At 44.9% G+C, this 19,023-nt stretch overlaps 1 protein-coding gene across 8 annotated transcripts in view; it reads left to right on the top strand.

The window, feature by feature from the left end:
• Positions 1-19,023, top strand: part of DGKZ (diacylglycerol kinase zeta) — a 182,915-nt gene that overhangs the window by 77,857 nt on the left and 86,035 nt on the right. For 6 of the 8 annotated variants that reach the window (XM_033928412.1, XM_033928413.1, XM_033928414.1 and 3 more), the window contains 4 exons: positions 5,991-6,099; positions 13,849-13,944; positions 14,591-14,665; positions 16,096-16,152. In XM_033928412.1, the coding sequence (XP_033784303.1) occupies positions 5,991-6,099; positions 13,849-13,944; positions 14,591-14,665; positions 16,096-16,152 (337 nt within the window). Of the gene's footprint in view, positions 1-349; positions 371-5,990; positions 6,100-13,848; positions 13,945-14,590; positions 14,666-16,095; positions 16,153-19,023 lie in introns of those variants that run through there. The other 2 variants (XM_033928415.1, XM_033928417.1) reach the window with 2 other exon arrangements.

Here is a 19,023-nt window from a genome sequence, read left to right on the forward strand (position 1 = left end):
AGAATTTTATATTTGAGTAAATTTTCAAAGACTTAGTTGGGATATGTGCATGTATAATATAATATAGAGTAAAGTGGTTGGATTTGCTGAATCTATACTGGTGAATCTTCAGTTACCTGACAGTGCACATTTTTTGCCTATATTAAATTGAGGCATTTGGAGGTCCTGGATGGAAAGTAGGTGCATACATTTATGTTTCAAAAATGTATGTGTATACATTTACTCTGAGCCTCTAAAATAGTGAATGTGAATAGGTGTTACGCTGCCCTCCTACCTGTATCTTTTAATTTCTTTCTCAATAGATTTTTCATTTGTAGGCATTCTAACACAGATTTGCATACAAAGACAAGTAGAAAAGATCATTTGACAGGTAGGTTGTATCTGTCTGTCTTTCTATGACTCTCTTTTAGAGGCTAAACTAGAGGAGATATTGTCATTCTTTTGAATCTTCTCTGTTTTGAGGTTGGCTGTATTCTCTAACATTGAAGGAGCTCGCTTGCTGCCAAAGGAAAAAAAGCCCTCTCCTTAAAAGTGCAACTGACTGGGACATAGCATGTGTTCTGGATCACCATGCTTACATGTGTATACCCAGTGGGAGTACGCCTTGTCAAGTTGTTGTAAGGTCCTCCTTTGTAAAGTTTACATTTTTGAATGTGAACATTGAATTTGACGACATTATGGGCCCCCATTAAGGAGCTGTCAAGCTCTGCATTCTTAGAATTAAATCTAGTACAGTGTCACCTCTTCTGGTGTGGTTCATAATTTGCGGAAATGCTGTGTCTAGTGTCACTTTGCCGAGTCTGTATGAAGGGAATAAAGTTGCTCTTGCGTTAGTCTTATCTGGCTTTAAGCTCAGCAGCTTTAAGGCCCAATGCTCCCAGCTGTGATTTATGGCTATAAAGCGATGCATTGTGCACCTGGTGTTCACTGCAAGTCACGTTATAGTTGTTACATAGTAATGAGCTGTTTTACATGCATTTGCATATTCTTCATCTCATTACTAAATAGAGCTGCCTTAGAGTTTTAAAGTAACGTTAAAAGTTGATTAGCATGACTTAAGGCCCTAACATGGCTTCTAACTTCCCCCTTAGCCAGTTAGGGCTGATTTTCAGCAGTAAATTTAGCCATGGTACAGTAATTTCAGTCTTAATTCTAACCAAACATATTTTGACCAGCTAGGCTGAGAAATAATTTCAGCCATGTATATATCTAGTGAGGCTTGGCTGAAAATTTGATTAAAGATAATTTGGTTGTCTTTTTCACTAAGTGGATTTTTTAAAAAATTGATTATTTTGTCTTGTCTTTTTTTTCATTTCAGCACTAGTGTAAGGGCCTCTCAAAAATGGGAACAAAATAACATATACTGTGTGTGTGTGTGTGTATATATATATATACACACACACACACTTGGGGGGTGGACATTTTTAATTGTCTCTTCCTTAATTATGATTCCTACAACTCAATTTTAGGTGCACACGCATACATTTAACAAAAGAAAATCGGTCATTAAATGGGTCAAGAAAAAGCAAGATGCCAACATACAAACCTAGCAAAGTATAGAGAGATCCTCATTTCTTTTAGCCTTTAACTCGGGGGTGTCAAAGCCCCTCCTGGAGGGCCGCAATCCAGTCGGGTTTTCAGGATTTCCCCAATGAATATGCACGAGATCTATTGGCATGCGGTGCTTTCATAGTATGGTAATAGATCTCATGCATATTCATTGGGGAAATCCTGAAAACCCGACTGGATTGCGGCCCTCGAGGAGGGACTTTGACACCCCTGCTTTAAATGGAGCCCCTTCATTGCTGTAAGTCTTACAGTTAAAGATGATTTTAGCCCCTGTGATCACCTTTCTTTCTCTAGCCATCAGCCTCTGTCCTAGGGTATTTCCTGCTTTTGGCCATGCAACTTTGACTACCTGCAAGAGGCTGCCCTCTATTTTAGTTCATAGAATATAACATTTCTCATATTTTCCCGACAGGATGCATTAACTCAAACCAGGTGCTTTTCTGTACCCATGAGCTTTTCTAGTTCAAGAGCTCATGTTGATACTTTTATTTATTTATTTTTTTAAAGAAATTTCAACCCCCCCTTATTACTAAACCGTGAAAGTGGTTATTAGCGCAGGGAGCCGCACTGAATACTCTGCGCTGTTCCCAATGCTCATAGCGTTCCTTTTGCGATTTAGTAAAAAGGAGGGGGGATTTTTTCGCAAGAATCATCTCGCTCAGGAAACACAGGAAATTGTATCAATTAATAAAACTTGAAAAGGAAAAAAATATTGTATCAATCTTCCTTAGACCAGTGTTCTTCAACCACCGGTTTATGGACCAGTGCCGGTCCACAGAAATTTCCTGCCGGTCCACAGGGCCAGCACGTGCATCAGGCCCAAAACAGTGTTCTACAACCACCGGTCCACAGTGCGATCGATGCGGCATTATCTTCAAGCCAGCTCCCTCTTCCTAACTGATTTGGTGCACAAAGCCACAGGCAGTGGCTCCTACGGGCATCCTGCGCCTGAACCGGAAGCCTTCTCTCTGACGTTGCAACGTCAGAGGGAAGGCTTCCAGATGAGGCACGGGACGTGCAAGGTGTAATTAGTACTATTATGGGGGCGGGGTCTGGGGTGGAGATTGGGTAGAGATGGGCGGGGTCTGGCCCACGACTTAGCCCCGTGTTCTTCAACCGCCGGTCCACGGACCGATGCCGGTCCACAGAATAATTCTTTTATTTATGCCGGTCCATAGGTGTAAAAAGGTCGAAAAACACTGCCTTAGACCACGATTAGGGGAAGGAGACTGGAAAAGCCAAAGAGAACCTCCAAATAATAAAGAGTTAATTATATAGGAAAAACCTAACAACCAAAGGCCCCCAATTCACTAAACAGCCATTCAAACGGTTCCATAAACCACTTTCTTCAAATGCAGAAAGGATCTTAATTGTTCAGGAGAGAAAAAGCTATATCTTACTCCCAAATATTTAACCATGCATTAACATGGATATGCTAATAAGAATGAGGCACCAAGATTCACAGTTTCAGATCTCATAGCCAGGCATAATTATCTTCTTTCCTGTGTTTGTCTTGTCACATCTGGAAACATCCAAACCCTTTTCCCATAGAATAACACTTGGGAGTTACAAAAGTCTAATCTTAAAATTGCATTAGTATCTTGTTCAAATACTAACGCGTGCTAAAACGTCCATTATATCCTATGGGCGCGTTAGCATTTAGCACGCGCTAAGACGCTCTAGCGGGCCTTAGTAAAAGGACCCCTAAATGTTGATACCCTTCTCCCTCCGTATTCGCTGCGATAGGGGATTAACAGAATCGCAAATACAGAAAAACCGCGAATAACTTTTTTCATACGTTATTCGCTGTTTTCTATTCAAAACCATCATGAATATGGTGAAACCGCGAATAACATGTTGGGGAGACCTGGGCTGTTCCTGAAGGAGAGGCAAAACACGGTGAAGAAAGTGCCGGGAACCGGCTATTTTTCTCTGTAAAAGCTTAGAATCAGCGATTTCTCTATGCAAGCTTGAAGTAATTTGGGGGAGGAGCCAGCAAGCTAAAAACCACGAATAATCGAAACCGCGATTGCTGAAACCGCAAATACAGAGGGAGAAGTGTACTTTTTAATCTGGGTTTGTCAGGGAGCCTATTCATTATATATACAGTGGATCTCATCCATCCTGTACGGCAGGGGTGTCCAAACTTTTGGCTTCTCTGGGCCGCATTGGCCGAAAATTTTTTTTTTCTGGGGCCGTGCAAACGCTGCAGCAAGACAGAGGAGGGAGCCGGCAAGACGGTAAACACCCGGGGACAGCAGAGGAAAACACTGCATCGCCCTCGACCGGGGCCGCACAAAGTACTTCACGGGGCCCTCGGGCCGCAGGTTGGACACCCCTGCAGTAGGGTGATTTTGTATATAGCTCTTGTCTTTTTTCCATAATGGCTCAAGATAAATTATGTTCAAGTTTACTAGGTATTTCTCTGTCCCCAGAAGGATAACAATCTAAGTTTGTGCCTGAGGCAGTGAAGGGTTAAGTGATTTGTCAAAAACCTCAGGGAGAAGCTTTAACAATACCCCAAAATGCTCCCCCATTCCTAATACTACCTACTATTATATTTCTAGAGTGCTACCAGACATGCACAGAGGAGAAAGTCCCTGCTCGAGTGAGCTTACAATCTAATTAGTCAAGACAAACAAACAGGATACCAGGGTAGGGGGTTGCAATTAGAGGGAACGGTTAAATTGCCATCAGTCCATCCAGGCATTGGGACCTTGCAGCTTTGCCTGCCTTAATGGCTCCTTGCCAAGTACTAGAGGCATTTTCCGGGGAATCTTGTGCTGGCTGTACTTTGTCACAGCATGGCATGTTTATAATGGAATATATGCACCTTCATTTCTCAGCAGGCATTTCAAAGCTGTGCCCCTGGGATTTCCCCATGTTGTGCTCTAAAATCTGCCTTTCCTCAGAGTTTGGCACATCCCACGGTGAGCATGGCAACCGTGGCACCGAGAACTTGCAAGCGGTTGACTCTACTCTGCTCATTAAAATTGTCCCTAATCTTTTTCAAATTAAGGGTAACGATGCCACTGTTACAGATACAAAGAAAAGATGAAGTCAGCGAAGTCACCTTTAGTTGTTTGCAGGGATAATTTTGCTGCATAGTTGCCATTTTTAGTCCCGAAATGATTGGCAGGTCATAAACTTCCTTTTTTTTGAAAAGAATTTATCAGCCCTCGGATCACAAGCTTTGAGGAGAAAGGAGGAAGTCACATGATGCGATGATGGCTTTGGGAAGGATGTCATGCGATATGATTTTCACAGCAGGCAAAATACACGCTATATTTACCCCCAACATTTTCATTATTTTCCATAACCAAATTACTGTCGATTGGAAATGATAATGGACTTCATTCTTGCAAGAAAGTGGGAAATTTTCAGAGCCGCTTACCCAAGGTAAATTGTCTGACCTTTTAGCCAGGCCGAAGGCAATTTTTCAGACAGTTTCACCAAGAATATGCTTCTGGTTGTGCTTCGGGGAAGTGGACCAGGGAGCATGTTTTGGGCAGGATCAGAAAAAAAAACCCACACACAGATTTTATTTTTAAATCTGAATGTTATTTTCCATGAAAAGAAAAGCATAGAGTTACCTGGGGCACGTTTCAAAAAGCCAACTTTTCAAAATTATTGGTGGTGCTAAACCCATTGAAAATTACCTCTCCCTGGACACAGTCAAGGAGTGTTTTCAATATTGGGGTGCTCAAGAACCCAAGAGTTGGCTCCTGTGGTTAGCTGCTAAAAAGTGCCTGTGGACTTAACACTGAAGGGCACAGTTTAAAATTGCCCCTATCGTAATCTAAGACCAACAGTGCTCTACCCCTTGCAGATTAATGTCATCGAGAGTCATGTTGAATGGACCAGAGCTGGTGAGAGACCTTTAAAGCAATTGTTAACACCTCATTGTCTAGTTCTGAGGGTCTTTATGCTTTCTGTGGTCATCATAAAAATATAAGAATGGCCATACTGGGAGAGACCGAAGGTTCATCAACCCAGTATCCTGTTTCCAACAATGGCCAACCCAGGTCCCAGAAACGTAAATAGTAGCAACATTCCAGAGCTGAGATTGTGATGTCATAATACCTCATTCCACCAATGCCTAAGAATCAACCTCATCAGTGATGTCACAATGGCTTGATTATCCTCTACTTGGCTCATATAAGAATTGCCATTCTAGGTCCATCAATCCCAGTATCCTGTTTCCAACAGTGGCCAACTCAGTTCCCAAGTACCTAGTTGGATCCCTAGAGGTCTTGGGAATTCTGAGGCTAAAGTTTGAGTAGAATTAAAGGATGAGAAAGAGAGTTGTTTCCTCACTTCTCTTGATATTAGGATACGCCTTCTGAAGTCATTGTTTTTAAAAGTCTGTCTTGAAACTTGTGTGGAGAGTCTCTCCTCTCATCTTTCTTCGTTGTTTTCAGGAAAGCCATTGCTAAATCAGGCCTCCAACATATGGTTACGCAGTCAAATCCCGCATTAGTCCTAAGGAGTGACTCGGAGAGGCAAATCCGCAGCACGGTGGATTGGAGCGTAAGTCCAGAATAACATGTTTCTTGCTCAAGACCTGTGTGTGTCTTTCTTCCCATGAAAAGCTCATATGTTTGATCCCCTTTCTCGACACAGCAAATGGTGGTAGATAAAGACTGGATTGATCAGCTGTGCCCACCCACTTTGTTAGAGAGAGTGTGAGTGAAGGGGGAGGGGGAAACCTGGGAAGAACAGCAGGTACAACTCTCGACTCTTATCTTTTTCCTAATGCTTGAAATTGGTTTTGCGTCATACTTTTGTTTCATCCTCTTCCCATATAGGGATCCTCTGTATTTATCCTACAGCTTTTTTAATCCCATCACTATTTTCTTCCTTACCACCTCCAATGGAAGAACAGTCCAGGATCCAGCACCCTCTCTGTACGAGTATTTTCTGGCATTGCTTTTCAGTTCCCCCTTGCGGCTACATTTCATGTCCCTTGGTTCTGTAGCCTCCCCAGTTTTTGAAAAAAAGGTTTGATTGTTCATTGATGTCTTTCAAGTATTTAAATGTCTGTATCATATCTCCCCTCTCCCTCCTGTTTTCCAGGGTATGCAGTGATATTCAGATTTTCTTCTCATATGTCTTGTGGCATAGACCCCATACCATTTTGGTCACTTTCCTCTGAACTGCTTCAAGTCTTAACTTCCTTGGCAAGGTGTGGCCACCAAAATTGAATTCCAAGTGCAACCTCGCCAACACGAGCATTATCACCTCCTCCTTCCTTCTAGGAGCATCGTTCTGGCCTTGGCCACCGCCTTAACACATTGTTTTGTGACCTTGAAATCCTCCTGCCCTATCGGCCCAAGGCTTCTTTCCTGGTCTATGTACGTTGGCCTTTCACTTTTTATTGTACACAACTGATGTGCAAAGCAGGAAGAACGTCTGACAATGCTAGACTAAACTAAACCTTAAGTTTATATACCGCACCCTCTCTATAAAGATAGAGCTCGGCACGGTTTACGGGAACTTTAATATAAGGAAGGAAAACCATAATAAGAATTAGTGATTATAAAGAGGGCAGCGAGATTTACATTTTTGAGAATAGCCAAGTTTTCAGATGCTTTCGGAATAATTGGAAGGAGCCCAGATTCCGCAGAAGGGCGGGAAGGTTATTTCAAAGCTCAGTGATTTTGAAGAAAAGAGATTTCTCTAATTTTCCAGCATAAATAACGCCTTTTAACCAGGGGAGAGCTAGTTTAAGTTATAATAGGTTTAAGTCTATCTCCCCAAATCTGGATATTTCTTTGACTGCAGAGGTTCTATTTCTAATCAGGTCATTTGTTCCCGCAAGAATAATAACTAGAGTTGCAAGATGTCCGGGAAATCCGGACATGTCCTCTTTTCAGAGGACTGTCCAGGTGACCGGATGGATTTCCAAAACCCGGCAGTTTGTCCGGGTTCTCGAAGACCCCGAACTCGGGGCTGTGTCTGGAGAGCCACCGAGCATGCGATGATGTCGCATGCATGCACGTGACCTCATTTGCGTCGCAACCGCGCACGCTCAGAAGCCCTGCGGACGCGGCCCAAACTCGGGGAAGAAGAGACGAGGTTTGTGTAGGGTTGGGGAGAGTGGAACAGGGAGGGGCCATGTGTTTTCTTTTTTTTTTTTTTTGCAAATAAATCTGGTAACCCTAATCAAAACATCAGCTTTCCAATCCTTTTTTCTTTTGGTTCTATTCACAGTTTGGTTTGTGGTTTATGTTAATGAACAACTTTATATAAAATATAATATAATTTACAATATATATTACAAAACAATTTAGAAAAGAACTCCATTCAAAAATAGAAAAGGAAAGAGGAAAAAAAAAAAAGAACTCTTCCCCCCCCCCCAAATACAGAGTGATACCTTGGAATCCAAACACCCCAGTACTCAAACAGCTTGGAATCCGAACAAAAAAATTCCAGCAAATTTTGCCCTAGAATCCGAACGCTGCTTTGGAATCCGAACGCCCTGCCCGCTGGTCATGTGTATTTGTGCCCTGGAATCCGAACGCTGCTTTGGAATCCGAACGCCCTGCCCGCTGGTCATGTGTATTTGTGCCCTGGAATCCGAACGCTGCTTTGGAATCCGACCACCCTGGAGGCCGGTCATGTGTATTTGCGCCACGGAATCCGAACGCCCTGCACGTCGTTCATGTGTGTTTGTGCGTACGTTTCCCCAGCGTTCGGGCCACCCATACATCGTCCAGTTCATTGTCGGAAGCTGTAGTGAAAGCATCTCATGTGATTTTTGCCTCTGTGTAGTATAGTGAGGAAAATACTGTGTGTATTGTTTGTTAATATTTTACCTTAAAATCCAGTGTATTTACAGTGGTGCCTCGCATAACGAACGCCTCGCACAGCGAACGCTGCGCACAACGAACTTCATGTCTTGCTTCCTACAACGAACTTCGTTTCACACAACGAAGTCGCCCGAGCTGCATCCTTCCGCGCAGGCACTGCGCTTAACTGCCCTCTCTCCACCTGGCTCCCTGTGCAGTGGCGGACCGTCGGCTCGCAGGGGCCCGGCGCCTATTGCTGATGCGTTGGGGGGGGCGGAGCTACTCTCGCCGCTTCCCCGATGCTAGAAAAAAAAAAAAAAATGAACAGTTAAGTCCCAGTTTTTGCCGCTGAGACTCTGCCCTCTCTCACTGTAAAATTAGACTCTACTTAGTCTGTCTTTAAATTTAAAAAATGTGTGTTGTTTTAAAAAACAATTATGTTTTTAGATGTATCTAAATAAAAATAATAACAACAAATTTATCTTTTTTTATGTCATCTTAGCATATTTTATGCTACAGAACGAATTATTTTTTTTAACATGTATTGTTATGGGAAAACGCGTTTCACATAACGAACTTTTCGCATAACAAACTTGCTCCTGGAACCAATTAAGTTCGTTGTGTGAGGCACCACTGTACTGTTAAAATTTGAGTTCGTGGACCCCAGGAACGGATGACTCCAGTTTCTATTATTTGAAATGGGAAAAATTGTCTTGGAACTCGAACGGGGTTCTGGAACGGATTAAGTTCGGATTCCAAGGTATCACTGTACATAAAATTCTGTGACAATTCTGAGGATCCTGGGAGGCATTTAACCTTTTTAATGCCCTTTAAGTTGATTTCTGTAATAATGGGAGTTCCCCTGCAGGAGCTACTTCCTGTTTTGAGCTCTTTAGACCTTGCCTGTGGGATTTCTAGTATTTTGGGGAGTGCTTTTCTCTAATGTCATCAGTTTCTGTTCCTGTAGCTTCTGTTTTCCAAGGCAGAGAAGGCGGTTTTTCAGGGGAATCCCTTGGGAAGTGGGTTTCTCTGTGTATTAGGTCAAACTCACAATAATTCATCTATTTCTGGGATTTGGGATTCTTTGTGGGAGTGGGGGTTGCTTCTCATAACGTTGAGCCCTGGGGGAGGACTTTTTTTTTATTGCAGCTGATTCTTCCTTGCAGCTGAGTTAATTTTTTCTTCAAAATAGAGTTGGAATCCGATGGAGAAAGCTCTTCGGCCCGGACGCTCTAACCGGCGCCGTTGTCGGCGGCCGCTGATCGTGTGTCAATCAGGTGACGACACCAGTTAGAGAATCTGGCGAATGTAGGCCAGTGTTTTCCAGGCCTACCTTTCCAACGCCTACCTTTGATGAGATGCGTGCCTCCGTAGGCACTTTAAGGGCCTAATGTCATTTCTGGCGTTAGCCACACCTACAGTGGCGTTGGGCAACATAAAGCACCTACGGAGGCGTGATTCCTGCGCTGATTTTTTTAGGCGCCTTGAAAATCAGTTTTAAACGTTGTTTAAATGGCGTTTGTTGCCGAACTTGGGTGCCTACCAGCGGCATTAAGAGAATCCAAGCCTAATTGCCTCAGGGTCAAGGCACAACAGCTATGCAGAAGACTCTTTTCTTGTAATTCCCTTAGATTGGGATATAACAAGAACATAAGAATAGCCTTACTGGGTCAGACCAATGGTCCAGTAACCCGTTCTCATGGTGGCCAATCCAGGTCACTAGTAGCTGGCCAAAACCCAAGGAGTAGCAACATTCCATTCAGAATCCCCACAGAATAGCAAGATTCTGGAACCCCAAAGAAAGCAACATTCCTGAGCTGAGATTGTGATGTCATAATGCTTCATTCCACAGTGCCTCAGGGCCCTCATCAGTGATGTCACAATGGCTTGATTGTCCTATACTTAGCTCACGTAAGAACAAAAGAATAGCCATACTGGGTCAGACCATCTAGCCTATCCTCTCAGTGGCCTCTAGGTGGTCTTCTCAGTGGCCAATCCAAGTCCCTAGTACTTGGCTAAAACCCAAGGAGTAGCGACATTCCGTGCTACCGATCCAGGGCAAGCAGTGGCTTCCCCCATGTCTTTCTCAATAACAGACTATGGACTTTTCCTCCAGGAACTTGTCCAAACCTTTTTGAAAACCAGCTACGCCATCCGCTCTTACCACATCCTCTGGCAACGCGTTCCAGAGCTTAACTATTCTCTGAGTGTAAAAAAATTTTCTTCTATTGGTTTTTAAAAGTACTTCCGTGTAGCTTCATCAAGTGTCCCCTAGTCTTTGTCATTTTTGACGGAGCGAAAAATCGATCCACTTGTACCCGTTCTACTCCCCTCAGGATTTTGTAAACTTCAATCATATCTCCTCTCAGCCGACTCTTTTTCCAAGCCTCTCTACGTATCAAGCTGTCTCAAAGTTTAAGTTTCAAAGTTTATTAAAATTTCATATTCTGCTTATCAAGCTTCTAAGTGGTGTACATAAAAATATAAAACCAGGTACTGTATACATGAATTTTGACACACAGACATACAGGAACAGAAAGGAGGGGGAAGAAATATATTTCTAAATTGGATGCGGAGCTAATTAAGGGTAGTACAGTAGGAGTGGACCGTCTATAAATAAAAGTATGGAGAACCGTTAATTAAAGTTCGAAGGCGTCTTGAAATAAAAATGTTTTTAGTTTCGATTTAAACAGAGTGCAAGAATGGTCAATAAAACACTATCTTAAACTAAAAGCAGAAAACACTCAAAACTATTATGATTTGGGCTGTAGACACAATTGATTCCATCCTCTATCACGTTGACAAATGGAGTACACCTCAATATTGAGAAATCCTCTGGTCCTGGGAGTCACCTTAGACAGCTCACTGACGTTTCAAAATCATGTCAACAGCCTGGTCTGAAAGTTATTTGCCATCCTGCAACAGCCGAGAAAGGTCAGACCATACTTTCTCCACCAACACTACAGGATACTGGTCTAATCAACACGTGTAGGTCTTGCTTGTTGGGGTGGGGGGAGGGGAGGACATCTTATAAAGGAACTTAGCAAGATGATAAAGGGGATGGAACTCCTCTCGTATGAGGAAAACCTAAAAAGGTTATGGCTCTTCAGCTTGGAAAAGAGACAGCTGAGGGGAGATAGGATTGAAGTCTCCAAAATCCTGAGTGGAGTAGAACGGGTACAAGTGGGTCGATGTTTCTCTCTGTCAATATTGACAAAGACTAGGGGGGACACTCAAAGAAGTTACAGGGAAATACTTTTAAAACCGATAGGAGGAAATATTTTTTCACTCAGAGAATAATTAAGCTCTGGAACGCGTTTCCAGAGGTTGTGGTAAAAGCGGATAGCGTAGCTGGTTTTAAGAAAGGTTTGGACAAATTCCTGGAAGAAAAGTCCATAGTCTGAATCGGTAGCATGGAATGTTGCTACTCTTTGGGTTTTGGCCAGGTACTATTGACCCGGATTGGCCACCGTGAGAACGGGCTACCGGGCTTGATGGACCATTGATTTGACCCAGTAAGTCTATTCTTATGTTCTTAAGTAAAATGGATGAGGGTGAGACTGATGGGCAAACTGGATAGTCCGTGCAGGTCTTTTATCTGCCATCATTTGCTATGTTACTGTGTTCATTTAGCAGTTTACAAGCTAATTGTAGTGCAGAAGTAAAACCTAAAACAAAACGGTTAGAAGTCTGGATCTCCCCTAAGGAAAAGCAGGGCAGAAAGAGAGAAAAAGAAAATATATACCGTATTTGCCGGCGTATAAGACGACTGGGCGTATAAGACGACCCCCCAACTTTTACAGTTAAAATATAGAGTTTGTTATATACTCGCCGTATAAGACTACCCCTTCTTCCGCACACCTTCTGCACAACCTTCTGCCTGCCTGTCCCCCCCCTTGAAGGTCTGCACCCCCCGAAGGCCTGCACCCCCCCGAAGGCCTGTCCCCCCCCTTGAAGGCCTGCACCCCCTTGAAGGTCTGCACCCCCCCCGAAGGCCTGTCCCCCCTTGAAGGCCTGCCTGCCTGCCTGTCACCCCCTCCCCCTTGAAAGCCTGCCTGCCTGCCCACCCGCCCCACCCTGAAGGCCTGATGCCCCGACCCACCCCGAAGGACCGCTCGCCCCCCCTGGCCTCCCCGCACCACCTATGAAGCAGCCGCAGCAGGATCGCGAAGTCAGCGTCAGCGATCCCTGCGCTGCTTCCTGCGCCACGGTCCCGCCCCTCCTCTGACGTCAGAGGAGGGGCGGGATCGCTGACGCTGACTTCGCGATCCTGCTGCGGACTGCTTCACAGGTGGTGCAGGAAGGTCAGTGGGGCGAGCGGTCCTTCGGGGGTGGGGGGGGATTGAACGGCAAGGCCGGGAACACCCCCTTAGGGCTGGCATCCGGGGCGCACCGCCCCCTCCGCCCCCCCCCCCCTTGGTACGCCACTGCATGTAAACAGTACCCGGCGTATAAGACGACCCCCGACTTTGGGGAGGATTTTAAGGTACTGAAAAGTCGTCTTATACGCCGGCAAATACGGTACATTTTTAGATGACCAGCAAATTTAGCAGCATGAGTAAAGAAAGATAGCATTCTGAAAAGATATCGAGAAAAGAACCCAGGAAGACCTTAGCAATTTGCAGCTAAGTTCTCTGCAAATTTGATAAGATAAGTATCTTATCAAATTTTCTCAAAACAGAGAAGAGCAAAACCTTTAAAAAAAAAAAAAAATAAAAAAAGATTAAGACAGTTCCAAGCATTTCATAGTCTTGCTGGTTCAGCATAAAACGACTGATGAGGATACATTGACAGCCTTTAGATAAAGACCCTGCTCTGATCCATCCCCACAAAACTCGGAACTGATTTCTGCAGTTCAGGCTTCTCGAGCTACATCCGATTCCCGCAGATGCAGCGCTAAAATAACACCGGGTTTTACTAAACGGTGCTAGTGTTTTTTTTAGCTTGGCCCAGCGAGGTCAATGCTCCGACGCTCGTAGGTATTTTATGAGCGATGGAGCATTTACCTCGCCGGCCCATACGAAAAACCTGTGGCGCCATTTAGTAAAAAGAGGCCTAAGTTTGTCTTCAGCTACTGTCTGAAATTCATCAAGTTCTTAGATAATGAAGATCGAAGGAACCAGGCGAACCGGCAGTTTGTCTGGGTTTTGGAAAGCTCTGACGAGCTCCGGCCACGTCTGGAGGGCACTTGAGCCTGCGCGGATGACTTGGCACACATGCTCCAGGCCCTCCAGATACGGACGGAGCTTGTCGGGGAAAGAAGAGAGGAGGTTTGTGGGGGGAGGGGGCCCGGGCAGAATGGGGCGGAGACAAATGCGGAACGGTGGGGCTGGGGTGGAATGGGGAGGGGCCAGAGGCGGAACAGGGCAGGGCCACAAATCCGTATTTTTGCGGCCCCGAAAAATGGTAACCCTACTCATGCCAGCGCATTTCTTGCATCCTGACAGAGTGAGAGGGCATTAACATCACCTAATTTTGTGCTTTCCAGGAGAATGCCTTGTACGGCGAACACATTTGGTTTGAGACGAACATGTCGGGAGATTTCTGTTATGTGGGAGAGCAGAACTGCACAGCCAAAGTGCAAGTAAGAGAAGAAGGGGAAAAGAGAAGGGACTTAACGGGAGCAGGCGGTGCCCAAAACTGGAGAGAACGGGAAGCGTCACCAGGGTGAGGGAGGAAGGTGCTGCCACGAGGTCTGTCCTTTGAGAGGTGGGGAAGGGAGGAGAGAAAATAAAGGCAACACCCTAAGCTTTTGGGGACAGGACCAGTGATTGCACTGCACCCAAGAGTGGATTTCCCAATTTCTGGCTGCAGAGCTCCTTCCCATCCCCCGTCCCCCAATTTCTGCCCTTCTCCTCACAGCAGAAGGCCGAAGAGAGCACTACTTTTACTAGTGGCAGCTTTCTATATTGTGTCTCATGTTTAGGCCGTAATGTCTAATGGAAGCTGGAGGAGGAACAAATTGAAGGAAGGACAGGGGAAGAGAGAGAGAAAAACACTGGAGTGGAGTTGGGGGAGAGATAGCAAGAGCGGAAAGCCCGCCGGTGAAGGATAGAAAGAGAGAGAGAGGAAGCACCGTTTGGTAAGGGGAAAGAAGCGGAAGGGATTGGTGGGAAGAGACCAAAGAACGAAGAGGGAGGGCGGTGTAAAGTCAGGGGGGGGTGAAAGTTCAGCTCCCGGGCTCCACTGGAATGCAAATAACAGGACCCACGTTTTCTCTGTGTCCACAGAAGTCTGTGTCGCGAAGGAAGTGTGCAGCGTGCAGAATTGTGGTCCACACACCCTGCATTGTGCAGCTGGAAAAGGTGAGTGACGCTGCCTCTTACTGACAAGTCAGAGTAACAGGGCGAGTCCTTGTTTATGCTGTGGGTTCTGGGGTGGAGCTGTGGGTGTGTCAGGGAAGCTTTCACGGCTGTATTTTTTTTTGTGTGTGTGTGTCTGTGTGTGTGTGTTTTTATTCCGTTTCTATACCGTTCTCCCAGAAGAGCTCAGAACGGTTTATCCCTGTCTGTTCCGGTGGGCTCACAATCTCTCTAATGCATCTGGGACAATGGGGGGGGGGGGGATTAAGTGACTTGCCCGGGGTCACAAGGAGCAGCGTGGGTGGGGGTGGGAGGGAGGGAAAGTCCCTGCATCAGCTGAAGGTTGTATTCAGAGCCCTGATTGTGGAGGATGTTGTCGCTGCTTAAAAGGAACCTCGAGTAGCCAAATTTAGGATCCATAACTTCCAGGGTTACCAAAGTCCCCGGCCATGGCCATTAATTCAGTGACCAGACCAGGAGTTTGGGGTAAGCGGTATGCTTTGCATAACGTCTACGTTATGTGATGTGGACTTTTCTTTTTAACTCTTTAAACTCCCTCCCTCCCCCCTCTGAAGATCAGTGCTCCTACCCTCCACTCCAACCTCCCCCAAGAACAACTGGTGATAACAGAGCCTTTTTTTTTTTATTGGACTAACTTAGAGCATTTTTTAATTAGCTTTCGAAGGTATCCCTTCTTTTTCAGATCAGAAAATAGTGGGGTGAGACTATGTACCCATGAGGTGGGGAAGGAGTGTTCACATTTGGAGGTGTGAAAGGTGTTGGACCAGGGCACCAAAACCTGGCTTGATGTCCCCCCCCCCCCCACAGCCAGTTGAGTTCCTCTTCAGGATATTTACCATAAATATGCATGAGATAAATTTGCATATATTCCATCTCCAGCGTAAACTGACTTATCTCATGTAAAGTCTTGGCTTTGGAAACCTTGTGTTGGTGTTTCTGCTGTGTGTGATGAGATAGTGAGGGTACCAGGTGCTGCTTGGCAAGTCATCCCAGCACAGGAACTCACTTTCACCTCTGTTCTGGCAGTGCCCAGCGCAGGGTACGAGCCCTGGCCCAAGAACTTTGGGTCTCCATTGCAGAGCTCAGCTCCACGAAGCCCGTTGATCAGCTGTAGGGCCTATGCCAGAAGGGGAAAAAAAATTCACAAAAGTACTAATACAAACAGGACAAGTGATGGAGCTCTTGTGTGTGTATGCGTGTGAGTATAATGCTGGAGTTTATGTGTATGTGTGTGTAGTAAGTTGTGAAAGCATTTATTAATGTTTCTAACAATGATCGGTGGCTGCTTTTTGGTCAGGCCCAGTATACAAACCAGAGCTTTGGCACGGATATTTCTGTCTAAACTTTAGTATCCCTGGGGTAAGGAACCCACATCATAAGCGTCTTGCCCCCTTTGTGTTCTTTCTTTGCAGATTAACTTCCGGTGCAAGCCTTCATTCCGAGAATCTGGATCCCGCAACATTCGGGAGGTGAGAACTCTGGACGGGTGCTTGGTCCCTGTATGTGTTTGGGCTGATTTGGAAGGAATAAACTTTCCTCAAATGAGTTTGTGACTGTAAACAGAATCCGTTTCCCGGCTGTGGCTTTTGTCCTCTTAGCCCCTGTTGGATGTAGGATGCAGATGATGAACTTCCTTGTTATCTCGGCTCCTTACTGGAACCTTTCGGCATAAAGTAGACCATAGCGTTTACCTAACAATTCCTGTCCTTGCATAAATGTTGAGAACATTAGCATAGCTAGGACCTTCTCTGGGAAAAGAAGACCAAAGCTTTTAATTAGTTCTGTTAGAGCAATTTGTAATACAGCAGTCCAAACCCCATAAGAAAGTTCTAGAAGTTCAAACATGTAACTTTTACAGACTGCTTATGGTCCCACGATGTGAAAAATCAGCCACTCTCAACATTTTGGATCCAAGATTTATATTTATTTACTCAAATATAAGTCGATCCGAATATAAGCCGAGACCCCCATTTCCCCCCCCCCAAAAGAAGGGAAAATGGTTGACTCGAATATAAGACGGGGGGCTTAATATTCAAGAGCCACGCCCTTGTGAATCTATCCGCTGCATATTAATTGGTGATGTTATGAAATCCAAAGGGAGAGCTGCTCCCACTTGCTATAAAGCCGTACACACGTGGCGCTTCACAGGCGTGACAGTGTCCTTTCTTTGTTCATTTTGTGGCTCTTCAATGAGATCTACAATTGCCCCTCCCCCATCTTGCCTGTAAGTACCAGAATTTTAAATTTGGCCCTCTACGTGCATTGCATAAAAAAAGCGGATGTATTGTCTGAGCATCTACATTATTTTGCATATACACTTCTCCCTCCATATCCGCGGTTTCCGCATATGCGGATTCGCTTATTCACGATTTTTCCGGCTGCTGACTCCGCCCCCTAATTTTCATCACTGAACCTGGCGTTTCACATTGGAAACCACTGCTCCCAGCATTGTAGAGAGCAAATCGCAAGTTGGGTTATTCACGGTTTATTATCTTTTTCAGGTCTATTTTACCAAAAAAAAAAGGTGAATAATATGCAAAAAGTTATTTGCGGTTTTTCGGTATTCACAGCTATGTTCTGCCCGCATCCCCCGCGAATGCAGAGGGAGAAGTGTACCTGTATATACACACTTCAATGGCTTATAATATTATCCCCATAATGGATACATCTTTTATCTGCCCTTTTTTTTAGGTGAATTTTCTCTTGTTTTGCCTTTTTTTTTTTCTTTTTCTTTGTTTTCATTCTCCTTCCCAAATGACCCAGTTCTTCGTTGTGGTCTGTTTACATCAAGATGCTTTCTGGCAACTTCTTTTTGGATAGGAGGGCTAATCACATGACCTTTACTGGTCTGAGTTAAGCCAAGGTCTCACCTCAGTCCTTGGCTACCTCCATTGCCTATCATTTCTTCTTGTAACGCTATCATTGTAGGAGGCCTCTGAGACTGACCTTGGCCTGGCCTCTCCAGCATCTGGTCCTATCATGAAACCTTCATCTCCTTGCTGCCATTTTCCATCGGTGTTTGGGTATAGGATGCATCAGTGAGGATCAGTCCCTTCTAACAGGACGACGAAAGGCAGATCAGGAATGAGTAGACAGAAAACTGATGGAAAGTTTTCTCCCACCAGGCCCAACTCAGGGATTGCAGTCATATTCCTCTAATGAAGGAGCATGGAGCATAAACTGAACTTTTCTCCATAGCAGCTCAGAAATCTCGGTAATAATCATTCAGCCAAGGACAGGAACCTCAAACCCCAGTTCCCTCCAAAGCCAATGATATTTTTCTGGCTGAGTAATATAGATTGTGGATTATAGCCTCCTTCAGAACAAGCGCAAGAATGGTAGCAATAGTTTTCCTGCTGAGGAACACTGACCACAAACCACAGCTTCCTTCAGAGCCAGCTCGGAGATCCTAGTGACAGTCACCAAGCCAAGACACAGGCGATAAAAACCACAGGGGACAACGGATCAACTGAGGCCTCAGAAAGCACAATAGGAATGAACCTGGGCAGACCAACTAGGCCTAATGGCTCTGATCAGTCATCGTGGTCTGTTTCTGTACTACGTCTGTAGTCTGACCAGGGATTATGAAGGTATTTCCTTGGCCAAGAAATATGGATCACGTACTATAACTTCCTTCAGGACCAGACTAAAGAGCATAGTGGCATTCCTTTAGCTGAGGAACGTGGACCACAAACCACAGCTTCCTCCAGCATCAGCTCGAGGATCACAGTGATTTCTTTCTGGCTAAGGAACATGGACCTCAACCCACAGCTTCCTCCATAGGCAGCATTAACGACAAAGTGGTAGTTCTGTGGCCAAAGAACACAGATCATGGACTACCATTTCCTCTAGGGCCAGTCCATGGATCGAATTGATGATCTTCCAGCTAAGAAAAGTGGATCATAAATTCCAGTTTCCTCCAGCGACATGTGGTTCTCTGAGTAACGTGCCCATAATGCTCCTAGTCCTGGTCAGCCTGCAGAGCAGGACCTGAAATCTAGGCCCATATTATTTCCCAATTATCCTGTAGTCATTGGTTACGATAGATATTGCAGGATCAACAAAAAAGACAATCTAGTACTCGGGTTTGCCCAGCCTCCTCTCCAGAACGCCACACTTCATTATGCTGAAAATGATGGTGATAATTGAAGAATATTAATCTCCAAACAAATCTATTTCAGAGAGGAATAGCAGTAAAACTAGAGGACATAATTTGAGGTTGCGGGGTGGTAGATTTAGGAGAAATGTCAGGAAGTATTTCTTCACAGAGAGGATGGCGGAGACAAAATCAGTGACAGAGTTCAAAAATGTGAAGGATAGACACAAAGGATCCCTAAATA

Source organism: Geotrypetes seraphini, chromosome 19 (assembly GCF_902459505.1).
Source record: "Geotrypetes seraphini chromosome 19, aGeoSer1.1, whole genome shotgun sequence".
NCBI lineage: Eukaryota > Metazoa > Chordata > Amphibia > Gymnophiona > Dermophiidae > Geotrypetes > Geotrypetes seraphini.